Source organism: Leuciscus leuciscus, assembly GCF_965113295.1.
Source record: "Leuciscus leuciscus genome assembly, chromosome: 14".
NCBI lineage: Eukaryota > Metazoa > Chordata > Actinopteri > Cypriniformes > Leuciscidae > Leuciscus > Leuciscus leuciscus.
This window is the reverse complement of record NC_138738.1, coordinates 26,621,641-26,641,260: the sequence shown is the minus strand read 5'-3', so window position 1 is coordinate 26,641,260 and position 19,620 is coordinate 26,621,641. Positions and strand designations below refer to the sequence as shown.

Genomic DNA, 19,620 nt, shown 5'->3' with positions numbered 1-19,620 from the left:
TTTCTTTTTTTTTAACTAAGTGCATCATCTGGTATTTGACATGTTTTTAAAGTGAATTTAAGGCCTCGGCTGGGCAAGCTGGGTCGGTGCGTACATGTGGGGTCACTTTCCCTGGGGTGTCCATATGGGTGGTTTGTGAGGAACCCACCTTGTTTCAGCACTGTTATATCCACACTGTTGCTGTGCAGAAAGTGCCCATCTTGATTCAAGAGGCTTTGTTCTTTTTTGCCAAGGAGGAAGTTGATCATGCAGAAATACTTTTTGTCACACATCCTATAAAATACAGAGAAATGACGATGGACTTCATGGATACATATTTTCAATATGTTGAAATTGCTTGTTTCTGCTAAATGTGCAAGTTCCGAGTCTTTTCTTACAGTTTTCTTACCTCCTCTCACTTTCAAGTCCATGGCGACAGTGGCTTTGCTGAGGGTGGACAAGTGATGTTTGTGTTCTTTACTTCTTGGACGACTAGCGAGAATCTGGCAAGGACTTGCAGACACTTTCTACTGGCGCATCTAGCAGGTTTGGGACTAGTAAATTGGTGTTTTTACACAGGAGGTGTCCTTTCTGGGGATATAACTTGATTCAAATATGACGACATCTTGCTTCTCAAACACATATTAAGTTCACATATGTACACCTTCTTTTAGCCAGGCCTCAGGCTGCAACTTTGTCTTTACTAGGACATCTAGGAATTGGGATCAAGTGTCCTGGCACAAAGTTGTCATGACAGCTGGGGAACTTGTGCAACGGGCAACAAGTATATGGTACCTGGCATGCCATATGGCACATAAATTGCCTAAAATTTCTGGCTGTATTCCTTGCTCTCAAGGCCTTTTGCTACAACTTATGCATGGCTGGTGGAAATGGCCTCGGGCCTGTACACAAAATCTTTATGTGTAACATCTGAACATGTAAAAAAAAAAAAAAAAAAGAAGCTTTTGTATAAATAACCTTTCGTACCTGGGCTACATGTATATGACCAAATTTAAAGGCAAATAATAACATCATGATCTTCTTGCGAGAAAGTGTGTGATGGTAGGCCTATACAACAAAAAATGGTTTTGAAATAAAAAACCTTGAATTAGTAAAACTTTTGAGGATAAAGACAAATAAAGGTTATACACCAGAATCAGAAGATATTTATAGAGATTTGCTAAAAGCACAATGATGAACAGAGAATTTTAAAAAAGTTTGCTTTTCTGAGGTTAGGCTTTTTATATCGTAACACGTTATGAAAAATAATGACATATAGCCTGACAACATCTCATCTGACCGCAGATACTAAATCAGGACAACCCGTTTTTCTCAGGCACTCTTTACTGCGTCTGACAGAAGTATAAATATTTTTTTATTTCAAAATAAAAGTCTTGCATCAGAAAGTATTTGGAAAACAGTATGTGACACAAGAAGTATGTCCGAATTCACAGTACTCATAAAAGAGTAGGCAAAAAGTACCTGGATGACCTACTACTTCCAGTGAGATTCTTAAGTCTGCAACTCTGCATATGATGGACACTTTACTATCCCATGAGGCCACAGGAGAGGATTTATGAATGGCAGTTAAGCGACCTAACTAACGCTGTTAGGTCACACGACAATGACAACATGACAAATCTTGTACGTTCAGATTACATTCATACTATTGTTTTACGGTGTGTACTTTACTCTTAACACCTTTTACCTATTTATTTATTATTCTCAGGTAAGGTAAAGAAAGTCAAATCTGACTTAAACCGTAAGCATTCAAAAGGTACTTACAATTTGGTCAGAAGACTCCTCTGTGGTATGTTCTCATTAAAAGTCTTCCAGCATCATAAATCTAAGTCTCAGTAGGCAGATTTTGTAATCAATTAAATTTCTTTTAATTGGTTACTTTTCTTTTTATAATAAACAAAAATATAAAAGGCGAAGACAACTTAATCGTTTAAGTATAAAATACAGTAGTCATGCTTTGAAACAAAGGTGTAGTAAGCTCTGGGCTTCTTATCTTCTGCTTGGGGTTTCTTGTCCCCAGCTCTGGGCTTCTAGGCGTCGGGGGCTCTGGCGTATCAGTATCCCCCGAGGCAGTCCGTTCATCAGTCTTTTATACTCCTTGTTTACAACTGGCATTTGGTTGACACTCCTCCAAAGTTTCCCAGATCCTTCTCCAGTCAGGTGCAAGCGGTCCACCTCTTCATGTCCTTGAACTACAGTAAACTCAGCTAAGATGGCTGAGTTCATTTAAAGTTCTAGGAGTCCTCTAGCGCACACACATAATCGCACTTTTCTGCTCCTCTTAACATGGGTTGGCACAGTCACATATACATACATAACCAATTACTGTACATCTATGCCAAAACAATATAAGCCATCTTTTACAAACAAAATAAATAACAACATTGAATGCAATGCATTACACTGGCTAAATATGTGTAACAAAAAGGCATCTATAATAAACAAGGAGGCAGGTAATTGCATTTTCTTGATATTGTACAACACTATATAGAACTTTTTTAATGGTTGTGAAGTAATTTCTTATTCAAAATAAGTACCTACTCGAGAGTATGCAATTTCGGATGCAGCCACTGAATTACGTTTGTTGTGGTTACTTTGACTGCACACTCTGTGACCCACTCAAAACTGTCGAGACCCACCAGCCACCAGTTGAGAAACACTGGTTTATTGGGTATCAGTGAAAGGATACAAGAATATCACCCTGTAAAAGACGTTCTTAAGAACTGCTGGGAATATGAATATTCACAAGTAGCCAGTTTCGGATTGGATGCTAATAATGATGCACAAAGAATGGGAATTTTTGATTATGAAATTAGTCTGACAGTGGCAATATCAGCTATACCTCCTTGGTTATTCCCAATGCCATTGGTCGGTCTGCACTTGCTGGAAGAAATAAATTAGCATCAGAGAATGATCTCATAAGATTTGTTGGTGAAACAATATTTAAATCAAGAGTGAACCTATTGTAAAGAAATATACTGACGGCTCAAAAGATCCTGAATCTGGGCATACACCTGCAGCAGAAGTCATTTCACTACTGGAGTTTAAAATAGGTAAAAGAACATCTAATTTCTTATCTGTTTACTCCTCAGAACTTATTGCTATTCAATTGGTTCATTTGCTACAAGTGGTTATTTGCTCTTCATTCTTTATCAAGCCTTATAAGCCTAAAAAGGAAAATCTGACGCAAGACAGGATATTCTCAAAGATCCCTGTTCAGATTTCAATATCTATGAATAAAAGTCATCTTTTGTGGATTCCTGCTCACGTGGGGGATTGTGGGAAATGAAATGGCGGATGAGTTGGCAAAAAAGGCTTTAAAGTATTCAATAATAAATGTTAATGTACGTCTGGGGAAAGCTGGAATGAAGGGGTTAATTAAAAAGATAATTAAGCATACATGGCAAGAGTTGTGGACACGGAAATTTGTGACAAAAGAAGGGATGACACAATAATGCCATGACTCCAAATTGGACACACAGCTTTGAATCAATCACTTTTTAAAACTTGAATTGTGCAGCAAATGTGGATTAGCAGAATCAGCCGAACATGTTGTTCTCAAATATGCTGGTATAACAAAGAAAGATCTCAGCTCATAGAAGAGGTTGTAGAAAAGGCTGTAATGAAAAGGCTGACATTTAAGAATTTAATTAAAAAGTGACCACAGCTTTATTAGAGTATAGAATTGAGGTGTTTTTTTTTGTGTTTGTTTTGCTTTCCTTTCTTTCCCTTCTACGTTCTACATCAACGCTTCACACTCCACCCCAGTGGGTGGCGGAAATGCACCAAAGCTGGTTTGCCAACCACCATTAAATAGAAAAGAAGTAGAAGAAAGAAGAAGAACATTTCGCACGGAGTCGGTGCACACTGTGGACAAGATGGTTGCCTCTATGTGGCGGATCAGCGGGGCAGTGAATCGAGCTCTTGTTAAAGCTCGCTACGTGAGTATTGCATGGCTTTTCATTTTAATACTGGCTTTAGGAATTTCAAACATTACATTTAAGTACGCGCATATTAAACAGTTGATCACCATGCTCACAGTGGCTGTCATTGGCCTTGTCAATGCCGGAGAGCTAGCTGATGATAGCTCCGTTACACTGAAGGTTAGATCTCTTTCTAGTGTGTTAGAGCTTCGAGGATCAAGACACGAGTTTTTAATAGTTCTGTAAGCAAGTCACTTTGTAACTCTAGAAAGTTAGATATTGCACTTTTATGTTTCTTTTTCTTCTTGGTTAGGGAACATGAAATTTTACCTGACAAGGTCATTGAAAACTTACGTCATCCTGATATAGAGAATATTTTAATCGGTTTATATTGCCAAACTGTATACCTTTATTAATTTTTGTGACTTTTCCCTTTAGTCAATTTTAATCAAATAACAAAAATACGTTAGATGGAGGCATGGAGCGCTGTCTCCTCAATGCAGCATCACACAATTACAACAAAACAGCATAGAATATGGTTTGACGAAGAGCTCATTTATTTTGATTATTAGACTATTAGAACATTCTATTATTATGTGAGTCCGTGACCTATACGAGTGTCAATAGAATGAAACTGTTTAAAATATATATATATATATATACATCATAACTCATGACAAGTTCTTAAATGCTGTTCGTTCATTTTGGTTTCATATAGTTTAGAAAAAATATACTATGATAATTTTTTGTTTTATGTCTACAAAAATTTATTCAAAAGTATTGTGTACATGTTAATCATTTAAAAATACCCCCCCCCCCCCACACACACACCACATTTTTTACATTTATAAAAAAATGTTTTTTACATTAATACATTTATAGACATAAAAGAGGTAAAAGGTATGAGAGGTAAAAAGGTGTATGGGGTAAAAATAAAGGATATAAATAAATCTGTTGCAAGAGCTCTTTTCTGTCCACTGTGTTCTGTTTCTCCTGATTATATTTTCTTTTTATGAAAAAGAATCTGAAATTGTAAGACAACAGATACTGTACACTTTTGATCTGTTCTCAGTTTATTAAACAATATATCCCACGAATGGCTAATTTACCGTACTGAAATTCCCTATGAATCTCTAGATTTTCTCCATAAATTCTCACATCTCTTTTCAAGATTTGTTTCTCCCACTTCTATTCCCTGTTTACTGTAATGCTTCTAAAGTGGTGAAGTGCAATCAGAAAACATGAATGTATGAGTACAGAAACAGCCGATTCAAATACATAAATCTTAAACATGAACATAGTATAACGTTCATATTCATGGCACATCTATATGCAATATACTTAATTTAAAAATACTTGAGTTGAATTTATATCACTTTTTCTCTCTCCTTGTACATGATTCATTTATTTTATATGACAATAAAATAATAATAAAAATTGTCATCGTGTCAGAAGTAGGGAAGCATAGCTATTTTTATTTTATCTTATTTAAAACACTTTCATTAAGTCATTGTTACATTTATAATAAAGACCTGTCTTATTTTACATTGAGTGAAACATTTTCTTTCATGTTTCATTTTAAAAGCTAATGGCTGATTTATCTTTTATCGACTTTTTTTCTTATAAAATCCTTAATTGCTTAGACACTGAAAAGTGTAAACACAAAACTAATCTCTAGCTATAGGCCAAATCAAACACTTTATTCAAATCTTGTTTTATCGGCCAGCTCTAGTTCATTGCATTATTCTGTGAATTATTATTATTATATATATTTTTCTTGCTTTTTAAAATTGATACAAGAATGTGCACCATATTCTTATGTCTGTCTTTTTATTTTAGCCTCTTCTGCTGTCTCTGAGACGAGGACAGGCCTCTGTATCATATGCTCAGAGCCTGCTCGGAGTTTCAGAAACTCGTCTCACTACCTTAAGCAATGGCTTGAGGATTGCATCTGAAGAGACCAACCAGGCCACTTGCACGGTGACTTGCTTTTTTTATAGGCTAATATAGTCTGTGTGTTCATAAAAATAACAGGAACTGAAAAAAGCCTAAGTAACTGTCCTTTTAACTTTTCCATTTACAAATGAACATGTTTAACTAAAAGGAAATCAATCTCAAAAGTACTGAGCACTGCTAACTTAATCCTTTGTGCTTTTCATTTGTCTGCCTTTTGCAGGTCGGCCTTTGGATTGGTTGTGGGAGCAGATATGAGTCTGAGAAGAATAATGGTGCCGGATTTTTCCTGGAGCATATGGCATTTAAAGTATACATGATACCTTTACTCGTTCTCTCTAAATTAATAATGTTACTAGGGCTAGGGTATTGCTGTTTCACAATACGAGTTATGATGCGTGTCAGAATTATATCATGGCATAATGCATTATAATATATTCACATCATTAAATTTTGATTGTTGCTCAATTTTTTTATTACAGTCTAAGTTAAATGTTTGCATGCAAAAGTGCAAATTCATTGAAATGACACCTTTTGAGGAATGGGGCTGGGCAAAAAAAAATATTTTGAGATTAATCTTTATTTTTATTTTTAATGTGGTCGATTCGATATCGATTATCAATAGCCACGAGTCGTAATGGGTGCTTCTCATTTCTTATTTGTGCATCCTCGTTTCCTTCCCTTGCTTCCTTTCCTTGCGCCCACCCCCTTAGGATGCTAGGGAAGGAGACACCTGTGTATCCTCGCTCATGACTCCTTAGGAAGCTTCCTCGCTCCTCAATCCTCATCTCCTCCCCTCGTTTGCATGCTATTTTAAGCATTCAGGCGAAAGAGAACTCTAGTGCACTGTGTGTGCAGTTTTGTCTGTGCAGTGCTCACAGCTGAGCGTCTCAGAGATCATGCAAATAATAAAATTAATTATTTCACGTCTCCCTGCGCTTAAAAGGACAAATTCACACAAATTTATCTCAAAATGCCCGCCTTTGCGAGTATCCAAGTAAACATAAGTCGGTTATGGCTTAAGTAAAGAGCGCATGTGTATCATTTAGGGGTGTCCCCGACTAGGGATTTTCATATTCGAATCAGAATCGTCAAGTCTTGCCTATAGTCGACTAATAGTCGAATCATGTGTATGGGGCTGGGGCGGGGCTTTAACATTTCAAAGCCACGATGTACAGAATATCACACAAAGATATTGAAAAAAATGTATAAAAACACTTTGGATCAATAAAACTAAGAAATAACATTAATAACTACAGAAAGTCCACACTGCAGACAGGATTTGCATTTCACATGCAAAAAAATAAAAATAATTAATCGGCTAAATTACCTGTGCGACAGGCTCTAAGTACAGCACAACATCGATGCACCGAAAAAATAAACAATTAATTAAATATGAACAGAATATACCTTTCTAATAAATAAAAAAACGAAACGAAATAAATCAGAATCAAGTCACAAGATGAGCAAATGTGTGCAAAATGCCTAAAGTGCAGAGGAACATATATTTAAAGCACAAGCCACAAATAGTTAGATTAGATAACCCTGACAGATCAATAAATAAAATTAAAATAAAGAAATTATAAAAAAAAACGATAGTAGCCAGATTTTTCAACTTTGTCTTTTTAACTGCAGAAACAACAATAAATGCTAAACTGGAGCGGCAGTCTTTTTAGCTAAAAATGTTCACAGCATCCAAAAATCTAATTAGAACCGGCTGAAAAGTTTTGAAACCACTTGTACCCTACCTGATCGAGAGAACAAATCCAGTCTTTCACTCTGTCTGTGTCTGTTGGAGTCTTTTGCGCGCGCGGATAAAATACATTCTAAAACACTTAACGTGAAAAAACGTTTAACGACTCAATCTCCTAAAATAGTTTTTATTTGCACTTCTGCCGGCCAACGTTAACAAGTTGGTTTTCCACAGGACATTCTAAAATGCTTAACGTGAAAAAAGCTTTTAAAACGCTTAAAAGGCACTTTAACGTGGCTTAATGTACACAGTAGCCTACACACTTTATGTGCAGATGAACCCAGAATATGAACGCAATGCGTTCCTCCTATATTTTTAATTTAGCTATTTTAGGAGATTGAGTCGTTAAACGTTTTTCAAGTTAAGTGTTTTAGAATGTATTTTATCCACGCGCACAAAAGACTCCAACGGATACAGACAGAGTGAAAGATTGGTTTTCCTGATGCTAAATCCAGCCTTGGAGAATATCCTTTCTGATGGTGTACATCCACACTTTAGATTTTCTCATCCCAGACATTAAAGATTTAAATCCTTGCCGCCAAGACGCTCCTCTGTCGGTCACGGATTGAAAGTGAAACTTAAATCTGTCACGGGGTGTTTGGATTTATTCACGCACGTTAAAAAAATATTTATTAAAAGCTTCTTTCTTTGCACATTTTTATATACAGCATTATCATAATAGGCTGAATATTAACGTATTGACAGAAAACCGGTAGTTCTATGTGAAATCAGACATTGAGCGCCCTCATACAGCCAAAGTGGCATGATCCTCGTTTCATAACACCTCTGCGAAGATTCGACCGTGAGATCGGTAGTCGAATCAGGCTCCTCCAATCGAAGCATCGAATCTTCGACTATTCGGGGTCACCCCTAGTATCATTATATTGGGTCTGTGCATTAGTCTTAAAGCAACCTAGTATTCCTGCAGCTGTCGGTTATTTAATGTTAATCAAACTACAAAAGACAAAGAACTCGCTCCCTGCTCTTCACTGAATAATGTTTTTATAACTTTAATAAGGATTAACCTATAATTAATTTGTACAGTGAAGATTATATGCAGTTATTTTACATTTGATTACATTATTCAATTTCTGTACCTGAAAACTACTGTTAGACCTACCTAAAAAAAAACTTAAAAGCACTTATTTCATTTGTACCTTTCATAAATTTTATTTATTTGTGTTATTGAATGCCTTGTATTTTAATTCTTTGTTTTTTTATTATTTTTATTAATGACTATTTACTTCTTTTTAATCTTTGAAATTTATATTTGTAGTTTTAGCTGTGGTATAAAAATTGGAAAAGAGAATTGTTAAATTTCACTGGTATCTAAAATGTTGGGTGTCATAACCTTATTTATTACAATACAAGGATACATTGCTCAAAAACAGCAAAAACAATAACTATTTTATTCATTTATTACTTTCTTTGTAGTGGGGCCAGTGAAAATGGAATGATTGAATTCAATTAATCGAATGAAAAATCGAATCGAATTGAGATCTTGTGAATCGGAATTGAATTGAATCGAATTGGGGCATCTGAATCGATACCCAGCCCTATTGAGGAAAAGCATTAAGTTAGTAACCATAATAAAAAATATTTCAGTAACTTTGCTAGCACAGTATCTCTGTGTGAACATTTAACTTTTGGAATTGCATTAAAAAGAGATGGAATGCTAAAAGTTAGTTATATTATGCATTTAAGACTCATGTTCTAAAACGGCAGCATATGCCACATCAGTTGTCAAAAGAAAAACTCTCTCTGTAATATATCTCACTAAATGATTGTTATAGTCCTAGTTGTTTCAATTTTCTTTTATGTTCTTCCTGAATGTTTTTTCTTCCTTAATGCTGATTAAACGCATTTCTACTCAACGAAAACTATAAATGCAAAACTAAAAATACAAATCTCAAGCTATTGGGACAAATCAAACAGTTTTTTCAAATGAACATGCATCAGATATTTTGTATACATTTGCAATATTTACTGTAAAAAGATTTGAATGAACAAATATAGAACCATAATTGAGGGAAAACTGCTGTGACTGAAATATTCAACCAAATACAGTAAGAGTCGGTCAACATATTATTCTAATGTGAAATTTCTGCTCAGTTCAACGTGTATCGTATACATGGGAAAGAATATGGTCAATGAAAGAGCAGCACAGGTCTCATCAGAGGCTAATGTCCTTCTTGGCCTTCCTTCCCCTCCTTTTCCTCATTCACCTCTTCTCACTTGTATCGTTGTCCAATTTGAACACTTTCTACTTGGTATTCAAAGCTAAAGAACTTTTTTGTAGCCACTTTTATACATCTTAAGATTCTAACATTTGCATTTTGCTTACTAGTTTTCACATGGTGATAACTGACCTGAGCTCAGGTTGTTGACATTTGCAATAATTAATGAATGTAGTATTTCCTATGAGCACATGGTGTATAATTCAGAATTTCTGTTTATAGTGGGGGGAAAAAACATGAATATTGTTTTGTGAAAATAGCCTTCCTTTTAGAATGCTTGCACACCACAACCCATTCTATTAGCCAAACAATTAAAAACCGTTTCACTAATTTGCATGCTTTCCTTCGTATTCCAAACTATTCTTGGATCAAGGGCACAAAGAAGCACCCACAGTCTGCTCTTGAACAGGCAGTGGAGTCTATGGGAGCTCACCTGAGTGCATACACCTCTCGGGAACACACTGCTTACTACATGAAGACCCTTGCCAAGGACTTGCCTAAAGGTTAGAGAACAAACAACTGAACTATTAAATAGACCCATTTCTCAAACAGACACAATTTATTTATGCTAATGTAAATTAAGATCTAAAATGGTATTTTAAGATCTTACTAATGATGTCTCTTTATTGTGTTGTTCCCTCTAGCGGTGGAGCTGTTGGCAGAAGTAGTGCAGAGCTCATCTTTGAGTGAGGCTGAGATGGAGCAGCAGAGGAGTGTGGTGCTAAGAGAGCTGGAAGAGGTGGAAGGTAGCTTGCAGGATGTTTGCCTGGATCTGCTTCATGCTACTGCTTTCCAGGGTACTCCTCTGGGCCATAGTGTTCTTGGTCCCTCTGTCAATGCCAGGTATGCACACAGCTTCCAGGATGCAAGATATTGTATTTCATGTTTCAAATGCTTGACCCGTGTGTCATTCAGATTGAAAGACGTCATGTAAATACCTCAGTCGATCGGATTGAGCTTGATCCGAATACATTTTTGAAAGGTGTGTGTGTGTGTAGACCTGAAATAATCCAATCAATAAGAAAAAAAACTGAGCATGTAAATGCTTGAATACAACTATCTTCTTAATCGGTTTAAAAAATACCTTGAGCACATGCGCGGTGCTGTGATGCGTATATGTTTACAAGAGCCCTTTTATAATAAGATCTGTTTACATAAGTTTGACTTTTTACGAGCATGCATGTTTATTTATGTGTTACGAATTGGTCAGTGGAGGAGACTGATTATTTCCAAAATATTTGCAAAAAATCTCTTCTGACATATTTGTCAGCTTTCCTTTAAGGCATGTCATCAAGGGCAAAAAAACGATCATGCTCGCGGTAGCTGTGGTGACATTTATCTGGCTCTCAATGCAGTGACTAGGGGCACTGTGCTGAAGTTTTTTTTCCGAAATGCATAAATGCACACACAAATGAAAATATGTGAAACTGCAAAGTTTAGGGTTCATATAAACAAAACTTTTAGTATCTGAAATCGGATTGGATTAATTTGGATTGATGAAAATAAGTGCATGTAAATAGGGTTGTCAAATGAACCAGTACTACCGGTACCAGTCGATACCGGGTATATTCGATAGATGCTGCATTCAAATACTGTCATTCGTGTTTGTTTGAGTGCTCTCTGAGCATCAAAGATTTCTATTTACAGCATGATTTTGACAAGCGTTGAGCTTTGTAGCCAATCACAATCATATTTGTTCAGACCGTGAACACAATGGCCTATCAGAGGAGCTAGTCAGTGTGTTAGTATGTCAGAATCCACTTGTTACCACTGAAAACGTACAAGTTTTTGTTCAACACGAGCCGCACACTGGCAAATCCTTTCACTTTAACCAGCAAAGTGTAAACACGTTTTTGATAGTGCAGAATTCAGTGAACTTTAGAGATTGACAACCTTATTGATTATAAAGAGAGGGCTCTTCTCTTGCTTTGTTTATTACCCATTCACAATTTGAGTTCAGTTTAGTTTAGTTTTTCATGCTGCTTAGTACATTGCAAAGTTTCTGGATTGACAACCATATTTAAATGCGCAATTGAATCGAAAACTGCGATGAAGGACAGTGATAACCATAGGATGACACGAAACGGACAACATTATTAAAGGGATACTCCACCGTTTTTTCATATTAAACTATGTTATTCCCTTAACTAAGACGAGTTGATACATACCTCTCTCATCTCAGTGCGTGCACTTAATCGCTCTGGCGTGCGGCGACACTTTGATAGCACTTAGCTTAGCCCAGTATATTCAATGGTATCTAACAGCAATGAATTTAGAAGTGACCAAACACATCAACGTTTTCCCTATTTAAAAACAGTTACACGAGTAGTTACACGATCAAGTAGGGTGACACAAAATAAAACGTGGCACTTTTCTAAGCGGGTTAAAAAGGATAACTATAATGCATGGCGGAATAGCACTTTTGGGAATACTTCGACTCGGCGCAGTAAAAAGTCACGCCTGATCCTCTTCCTCTCACTTCTGTCAATAGTGGGAAGAGGATCAGGCGTGACTTTTTACTGCACCGAGTCGAAGTACTCCCAAAAGTGCTATTCCGCCATACATTATAGTTATCTAAATTCATTGCTGTTAGATACCATTGAATATACTGGGCTAAGCTAAGTGCTATCAAAGTGTCACCGCGCGCCAGAGCGATTAAGTGCACGCACTGAGATGAGAGAGGTATGTATCAACTCGTCTTAGTTAAGGGAATAACATAGTTTAATATGAAAAAATGGTGGAGTATCCCTTTAAAATTACTTAATTCAACATTTTTGCTCTGGTACCAAGAACAACCCTACTTGTAAACATACCCAATGAAACATGTTCCTAAAGGAAATAATGTTTTTTTGTTTGTACTCTGAATTTTCAAGGACACTAACTCGTAATGATTTGGTGGAATACATCAATAGCCATTATAAAGCTCCTCGCATGGTCCTGGCTACAGCTGGAGGTACTGCTCTTGAACTATTATCAAACTTGAAAAGCCACAGACAGCAAAGTTTATCGCTTAAATACTGTCGTTCTGCACCGCTGTAGGAGTGAACCATGATGACCTTGTGGCTCTGGCTAAGCAGCATTTCAGTGGTGTTTCTTTTGAATACGAGGGTGATGCTGTACCTGTTCTGTCCCCATGCCGTTTCACTGGGAGTGAGGTATGAATTGCGTGTATGTGTGAGAGAGCCTAATTTTTTTGCCATTACTTGACTTGCCGTTGGTCTGATCCTGTCTTGCTTTCAGATTCGTATGCGTGATGATGCAATGCCACTAGCACATGTTGCTATTGCTGTAGAGGGAGCTGGAGCTGCAAGTCCTGATATTGTGCCACTCATGGTTGCCAATTCCATTATTGGCAGCTATGACATCACATTCGGAGGTGGCAAGGTTAGTTTATTACATTGGTTAAATTTCTTTCTCCTTAACTTTTTTTGTTGTTGCATGTATTGAGTAGAAGTGGGATTCTAGGTACCTTGCGATTTGATTCTGATTAACTTAAGGGATTCTTGATTTCTCTTGCAATCTTTTGCAAGATGGCTCCTGGAAAATTCTAGTATGAGAGGCTTTCTTTCTGTTTTAATGAAATGCAGCATAGAGCAACCTTAAAGGACAAGTTCGGTATTTTACACTTAAAGCCCTGTTTACAGATCGTTTCTGATGAAATAGAACGGTTAAGATAAAAATTTGGACACATGCTGCTGTCCTGAGAATTTTAGGTTTCTTTCGCTTTCCCCCCCACCCCCAGAATGGCTGCATATGGGCACTGGAACAATCCTTCCTAAAAACGCATTAAACTTTCGTTTACAAAGACGTGAAACTCACCGAGTGGTCAGGGGTGTTCACTGATATGCTCACACAAAAATCGCTGCAAAAGATGCTTTCCAACAGGTTTTATCGTAGTTTTTGTCCAACTCCATTGACTTGTATTGGATGTCCATTGACTTGTATTGGATGTGCTGTGAGGTACGGTATTACTCCGCCACCAACTGGGTTGGAGTGTCTATTTTCAAGCTCTCAACGAATGGTTAAACACCTGTTGGAAAGCATCTTTTGCAGCAATTTTTGTGTGAGCATATCAGTGAACACCCCTGACCACTCTGTGAGTTTCACGTCTTTGTAAATGAAAGTTTAATGCATTTTTAGGAAGGATTGTTTCAGTGCCCATATGCAGCCATTCTGGGGGTGGGGGGGAAAGCGAAAGAAACCTAAAATTCTCGGGACAGCAGCATGTGTCCAAATTTTAATCTTAACCGTTCTGTTTCATCAGAAACGATCTGTAAGCAGGGCTTTAAGTGTAAAATACCGAACTTGTCCTTTAAACTTGGCCATTGTAAATAAGTTTGTCTCTCGATTTCTCCATGCACAGGAATGATGTAACTGATGATTATTTTCATGCCGTTATACTATTTTGTCTGAATAGAAAAAAATAATAAAAATAAAAAGCTTTTTATATTTTTATAGCTTTTTATTAGGGGTGTAACGGTTTACAAAATTCACGGTTCGATACGATACACTTGTGTCACGGTTCGGTTTGATACGGTTCGGTACGTTTTTGATACAGCAAAAAGAAAGAAATGCCAGAGAAATATCCTTGATTTTTATTTATTTTTTTATTCTTTTTTTTTATTAAAACTAACACAATAAAGTATGATTTTTTTTTTTACTTTGAGCAATTCTAGAGCTATAATTGACTCTTCTTAGGAGCATAAAACAAAACAGCTCCTTGGAAAAAATGAAATGTAATATTGTAGTAGTTATAAACAGGTTTATTTGAGTTCAGATTAACATTTGAGGGCAGCAATTGTATTCATAATGTCAAAATAAAACCGACGTAATGTTACTTGAAAGCATTATAGCCTACTATTCCTGCCAAACTTCCATGGTTGCAGTCAGTGTTACTACAGTAAATCCATGGTGAATGTTGCTGATCTGTGGACACATAGTTCATTCATGGCACAATGTTTCTTCCTGGTTTCCACGCGCTGTTTGATCCGTTAATAACGGAGAAATGTGAATGTTTCTCACTAGATCTCGCAGCGATGTTATTACTTCTGTGGCGAATTCAAATGCTTTCTTTAGGCTATTAGCGCTGTGTAGTAACAGTGTCGCATGATCCCGATCGGCTCGCGCTGCACTGGTCCAAACTGATAAACGGTCCTTCAACCACACAATAACGAGCAGTTTCGTTCCGCTTACATTACGTTTGCCATTTGATGTTCGGGCAATGTTGTGGCCGACGTCTCTGTATGAGCGCGCGACCCGCCTACATTTGAAATAACGAAATTTTGGTCGGCAGGAAAAATGGTCCAACGTACCGAACGGTTCAATACGAATACGCGTATCGTTACACCCCTACTTTTTATATATTACGTGCTACCAGTGAATTTGGGCATCACAACATTATAGTGTACAATATGGAAAAAATATATATTCTTGTTTTTAAAGAATAAACTTGTAAGTTCGATGACAAAATTAATCTACGGGTAAAAATAGGGAAAATTAACATAATCAATTAAATATCCAGTATTGACCAATGTATGTTCAATATCAGTACATTGTATTGTTATTGGCAACATGCAAAATAACTGATATGGTACCAATATAAAAGCCTGAGCTTTCAAATACTGTCAAGTACATCATGAAATTGATGCCATTCAATGTCCATAATGTGTAAGTCTACTAGAAAAAGTAACTTGAGCGAAGTATTTTGCTGAATATATTCAATATACTTTTACTTAACCTGTTAGTGATGTCTTATTTGTTTATGTTGTCATGAAAAATGGTTTGCAGACACCTTTTATAATAGTATTTGTTATAGTTTTTATTTTACGTACCTTCTCTAGTTTAAACTCTAATGCCGGGCATAAACAATGGAAATAATTTTTAATTGTAAATTAGCTAAGCATGGTACAAATTGTAATTTATCAAGTAAAATGGTGGTTGCATTATGATCATGTCTTTATTTGTATGTTGTATACAGAACTTAAGCAGTCGTCTTGCTCGCCTGGCTGCAGAGCTGAACCTGTGTCACAGTTTCCAGGCTTTCCACTCTTCATACAGTGACACTGGACTGCTGGGTATTTATTTTGTTACAGACAAACATAAAATAGAGGACATGATGCATTGGGCTCAGAATGCCTGGTAAGTCACTGGCATGCCTTCAGCTATTCCTGACAGTATATACAATTGTCATCTGATGTGTTATAGTCCTATTTGAGGTGATCAATTGATGTTTCTATATTACAGGATGAATTTGTGCACCACAGTGACTGAGAGTGATGTGGCTCGAGCCAAAAATGCTTTGAAAGCTAGCTTAGTGGGACAACTCAATGGTAATAAACTCAAACATACTCATTACCCATACACAGTCTATACATTCTCTCTCTTTGCATCAAATCTATGTATTTAGCACAGATTCAGTTGTATTTTAGTACAAGTGTGGGTATCTGCAGGTTGGAGTAATGAGCGTGATGATGTGGAGAATCTTTATCATTGGTCTTAAAAGCTGTCTGTCAGGGTGTGGGGTAGGGTTAGGTTTTTTTTCTGTAGCAATTCACTTTTTGGCACGACCATTAAGGTCCTTGCACACTGAGTCCGAAATTTTTGCACGTAAAAATGTGACCTCACGTTGTGTCAATCATGTTTGCACACTGCCTCTGCCCATCAAAAAATAATTTGGATCGGGTTCGTTTTTTTAATTATTATTTTTTATTTCGTTTTTCGCATCCGTAGCAAGCGTTTAGAGAGGTGTTTTGACAATTCAGAGCCACCGAATGCCGAAAACGAAAAAACGCATATCAAAATTTTGGACTTTGTGTGCAAGGACCTTTACCTGCAGCTATCCCTGTCTCTTTTAGTACGGTGATCATTTTGTGTTTTTTAAAGGTACACTATGTAACTTTTTTCCATCTAGCGGTTAAACAAAACTGCATGCATTTTGCGGAAAAAACATTTTGGTTGTGCTTCAGCTCTGCGTGACTGCAGATGATTATGGTTATCCTACTGTTCATTAAAACATTCACTACTAGGCCTTAAGAGATATAACCAGTTTAGATGGAAAAGATCTCAAGCTGACTCGCCGAAGACATTACTGTAGCCTACACCCATTAATAGACAGTGCATCCTTGAAAATAAATTCCAGCACAGCGCTACAACAACCATAATGAAATGACTTTACAATATATAATCCTTTACAATCAACTCTGTTAGAGAGCTACATATGGTAATGTAGAATACAATCTGTGCATCTCTATAACAGCATCTCCGTTTCACAACGTGTACATTTCAAATTCCTCAGTTCTTGCCATCTCTGAAAAGCCAAACCAATGTTGATTCTTGTTTTATTATAAAGTCTGTCATGTTCTCTTCTGTCCTGCAGACTAACCTATGCCACTCCCACATCACACAACTATCAAAGTACCCGTTTGGCATCTCAGAGTCAGACAGCTGCCTTCTAAAAATCAGCATCCTTAGAGACAATTTGTACAACTTGTAATGTCAGTGGAGAAAGTCATAGTTCATCGTAATATACATCATTTACATAATTCACCCGCTATATTTATACATTTAGCAATATTGTAACACACAGTAATTTGTAATTGTAGCTTAACTGGAAAAGAACAATAAAAAACAAATGGCATTGTTATTGGCAGATACTCAGGCTTACTGTATCTATCTATATTGGAAATAAAAAGTGGTATCGAGCCAATCCTTACTACTAATATGACAAGCACATTAGTTTTACTCAAGCTATAGCAAGTATTTGTGTGAAAAAATACCTTTTTATGTTTTTTTTTAAACCAAGTTAGTCTCATGTCACTGAGGATTATTTCAAAATCTAATCTGCATTGTAGTTGGGCTTGTTTCATTGTGATTGTCTGATATTATCACAAGTAATCGCTTACTACTACTTGACACATAATCCGAATATTTAAAACTGAATATCTTTACTTATCGCTGTTGAAACAAGCCCAAAGACAACGTAACACGTTGCCTCACAGTGTGACGTAACCTATTGCAAAACACGCTTTTCTTTTTGGTCAAATACTATACACGCAAGTAATTTCTGGTGCTCACATGTATTCTATAACAAATTTTCAGTTAAAGGTATAGCGGAGGATCTTTCCAAATTTTAGATAAGACCCGCCCTCTCCACTTTTTGAAAAGTTTGATTGATTCACCAGAATGATTGACAATTAGGAGGACCAATAGTTTAGACTACCCACCAGGAAGTAAAACATCCTCCGCTATACCTTTAAGGTATTGGAGAATTTCTCTTTATTTTTTTATCCATTGTCCAATAATATATTATGTGCACCAACAGTAGGGCTAGTAATACAGATTCTTCACCTTTTTTTTTTAAACTAATAATAATTATATACATTTCCCCTTTCTATCAGACTACTTCTATCTATAATATCCTTCTTTCTGTTCTCAGGAACTACACCTGTTTGTGATGACATTGGCAGGCACATATTAAATTATGGTCGCCGCATCCCATTGGCAGAGTGGGATGCCAGAATTGAGGTAAATTGTCCACGTTAACAATCCCACAGTGGATGAGTGACTGCACTGTTTGAGATTAATTTGAAGATTTTAAGAATGCAATTTTGTTTTGTCTTGCTAGGCTGTGACTCCCAGGATTGTCCGTGATGTCTGCTCTAAATACATCTATGACAAATGCCCAGCTGTGTCTGCAGTCGGTGAGTCCATTTATTTTTATATTTAATATACATTTTTATATTTTTTTGCAATTCTACATTGAAATGAATAAATGTGTGCTTCTTTTTTTATATTAGCATGTCATATAACTGATGTCATATAAATGTCTGCATATGTTTATTTTACCATCTGCTCTCATGATTCCTGAACTTTTTGTTCTAAACTTAATCAATAGATAAGCTTACCATTTCGATTATCAGATTAATCAATTTGTAATCATTAACATCCCTAATATGGTTATTTTCTGGATCTAGCTGCAGCTTATTTATGGACAGTTGGTCCAATGATTAATTCTGCTATCAGAATTTAATTGATAGAAATTGCTACACGTCCAGCCCAAATGCTGTGGTATTGAAATTAGTATTAAGAGTCATGAAAATTCACTTGTATTATTCTTTTTTTTAACCTTTCATACTTTTCTTTCTCTATGCAGGTCCAGTAGAGCAGCTGCCAGATTATAACAGAATGAGAAGTGCTATGTACTGGCTCCGATTTTAATTGTTCCTTGGGCTGTCAGCTCTGCAATTTTTGTCCTCTGTCTTATTCATACCCTTATCTTGTGTGAATTTGATGGGTAGCATATTTGTCATCTCTTTCCAAAGCTCAGATGAAGAGGAATAATTTGGTACATATACATCTGGAATGTCTGACATGGGGCAGAGCTATTTATGAATTTGTGGTTTTATTTGTCCTTTTTGTATATAGCAATAGCTCTCAAACCAACTTCAAATAAAACCCTGTCACATCTAGTGTTTATTTGATTTGTTTCAGTTGCTTCATGAAAAAGTAACTCATTCAGCTTCTAAATGGGCTGTAAACTTATTTGTGGGTTAAGGAGAGAAGGGAAGGTGTATTTGTTAAAGAAATAGTTAAAGAATATAGGATGTTTACGTGACCTCTTTTAAAATATTTTAAGGATGATTGGTTATTTTTGCTACTATCAACACACACAAGCACACATACGCGCATTAGGGAGCATTCTGAGGATGTCAATCTAGTGATTCTGTCAAAGGAGCTACAGTTAAAAAAATCAGAT

At 36.4% G+C, this 19,620-nt stretch overlaps 1 protein-coding gene across 1 annotated transcript; it reads left to right on the top strand.

Moving 5' to 3' along the window:
• Window positions 1–428: 428 nt before the first annotated feature.
• uqcrc1 (ubiquinol-cytochrome c reductase core protein 1) lies at window positions 429–19,338 on the top strand. The gene is made up of 14 exons (XM_082136877.1): window positions 429–525; window positions 3,769–3,941; window positions 5,763–5,903; window positions 6,100–6,186; window positions 10,240–10,369; window positions 10,511–10,709; window positions 12,740–12,819; window positions 12,906–13,021; window positions 13,107–13,250; window positions 15,844–16,004; window positions 16,110–16,195; window positions 18,301–18,389; window positions 18,490–18,565; window positions 19,018–19,338. The coding sequence occupies exons 1-14, from the start codon at window positions 444–446 to the stop codon at window positions 19,080–19,082; spliced, it is 1,629 nt and encodes a 542-aa protein (XP_081993003.1). The 5' UTR covers window positions 429–443; the 3' UTR covers window positions 19,083–19,338.
• The last annotated feature ends 282 nt before the right edge of the window (window positions 19,339–19,620 follow it).

Coding starts and splice junctions, on each gene's coding strand:
- uqcrc1 (XM_082136877.1), top strand. CDS start 444: ATGTTTGTGTTCTTTACTTCTTGGACGACTAGCGAGAATCTGGCAAGG. Junction 6,187..10,239: donor TGGAGCATATGGCATTTAAA/GTATACATGATA, acceptor TCTTGGATCAAG/GGCACAAAGAAGCACCCACA. Junction 13,251..15,843: donor TCACATTCGGAGGTGGCAAG/GTTAGTTTATTA, acceptor TGTTGTATACAG/AACTTAAGCAGTCGTCTTGC.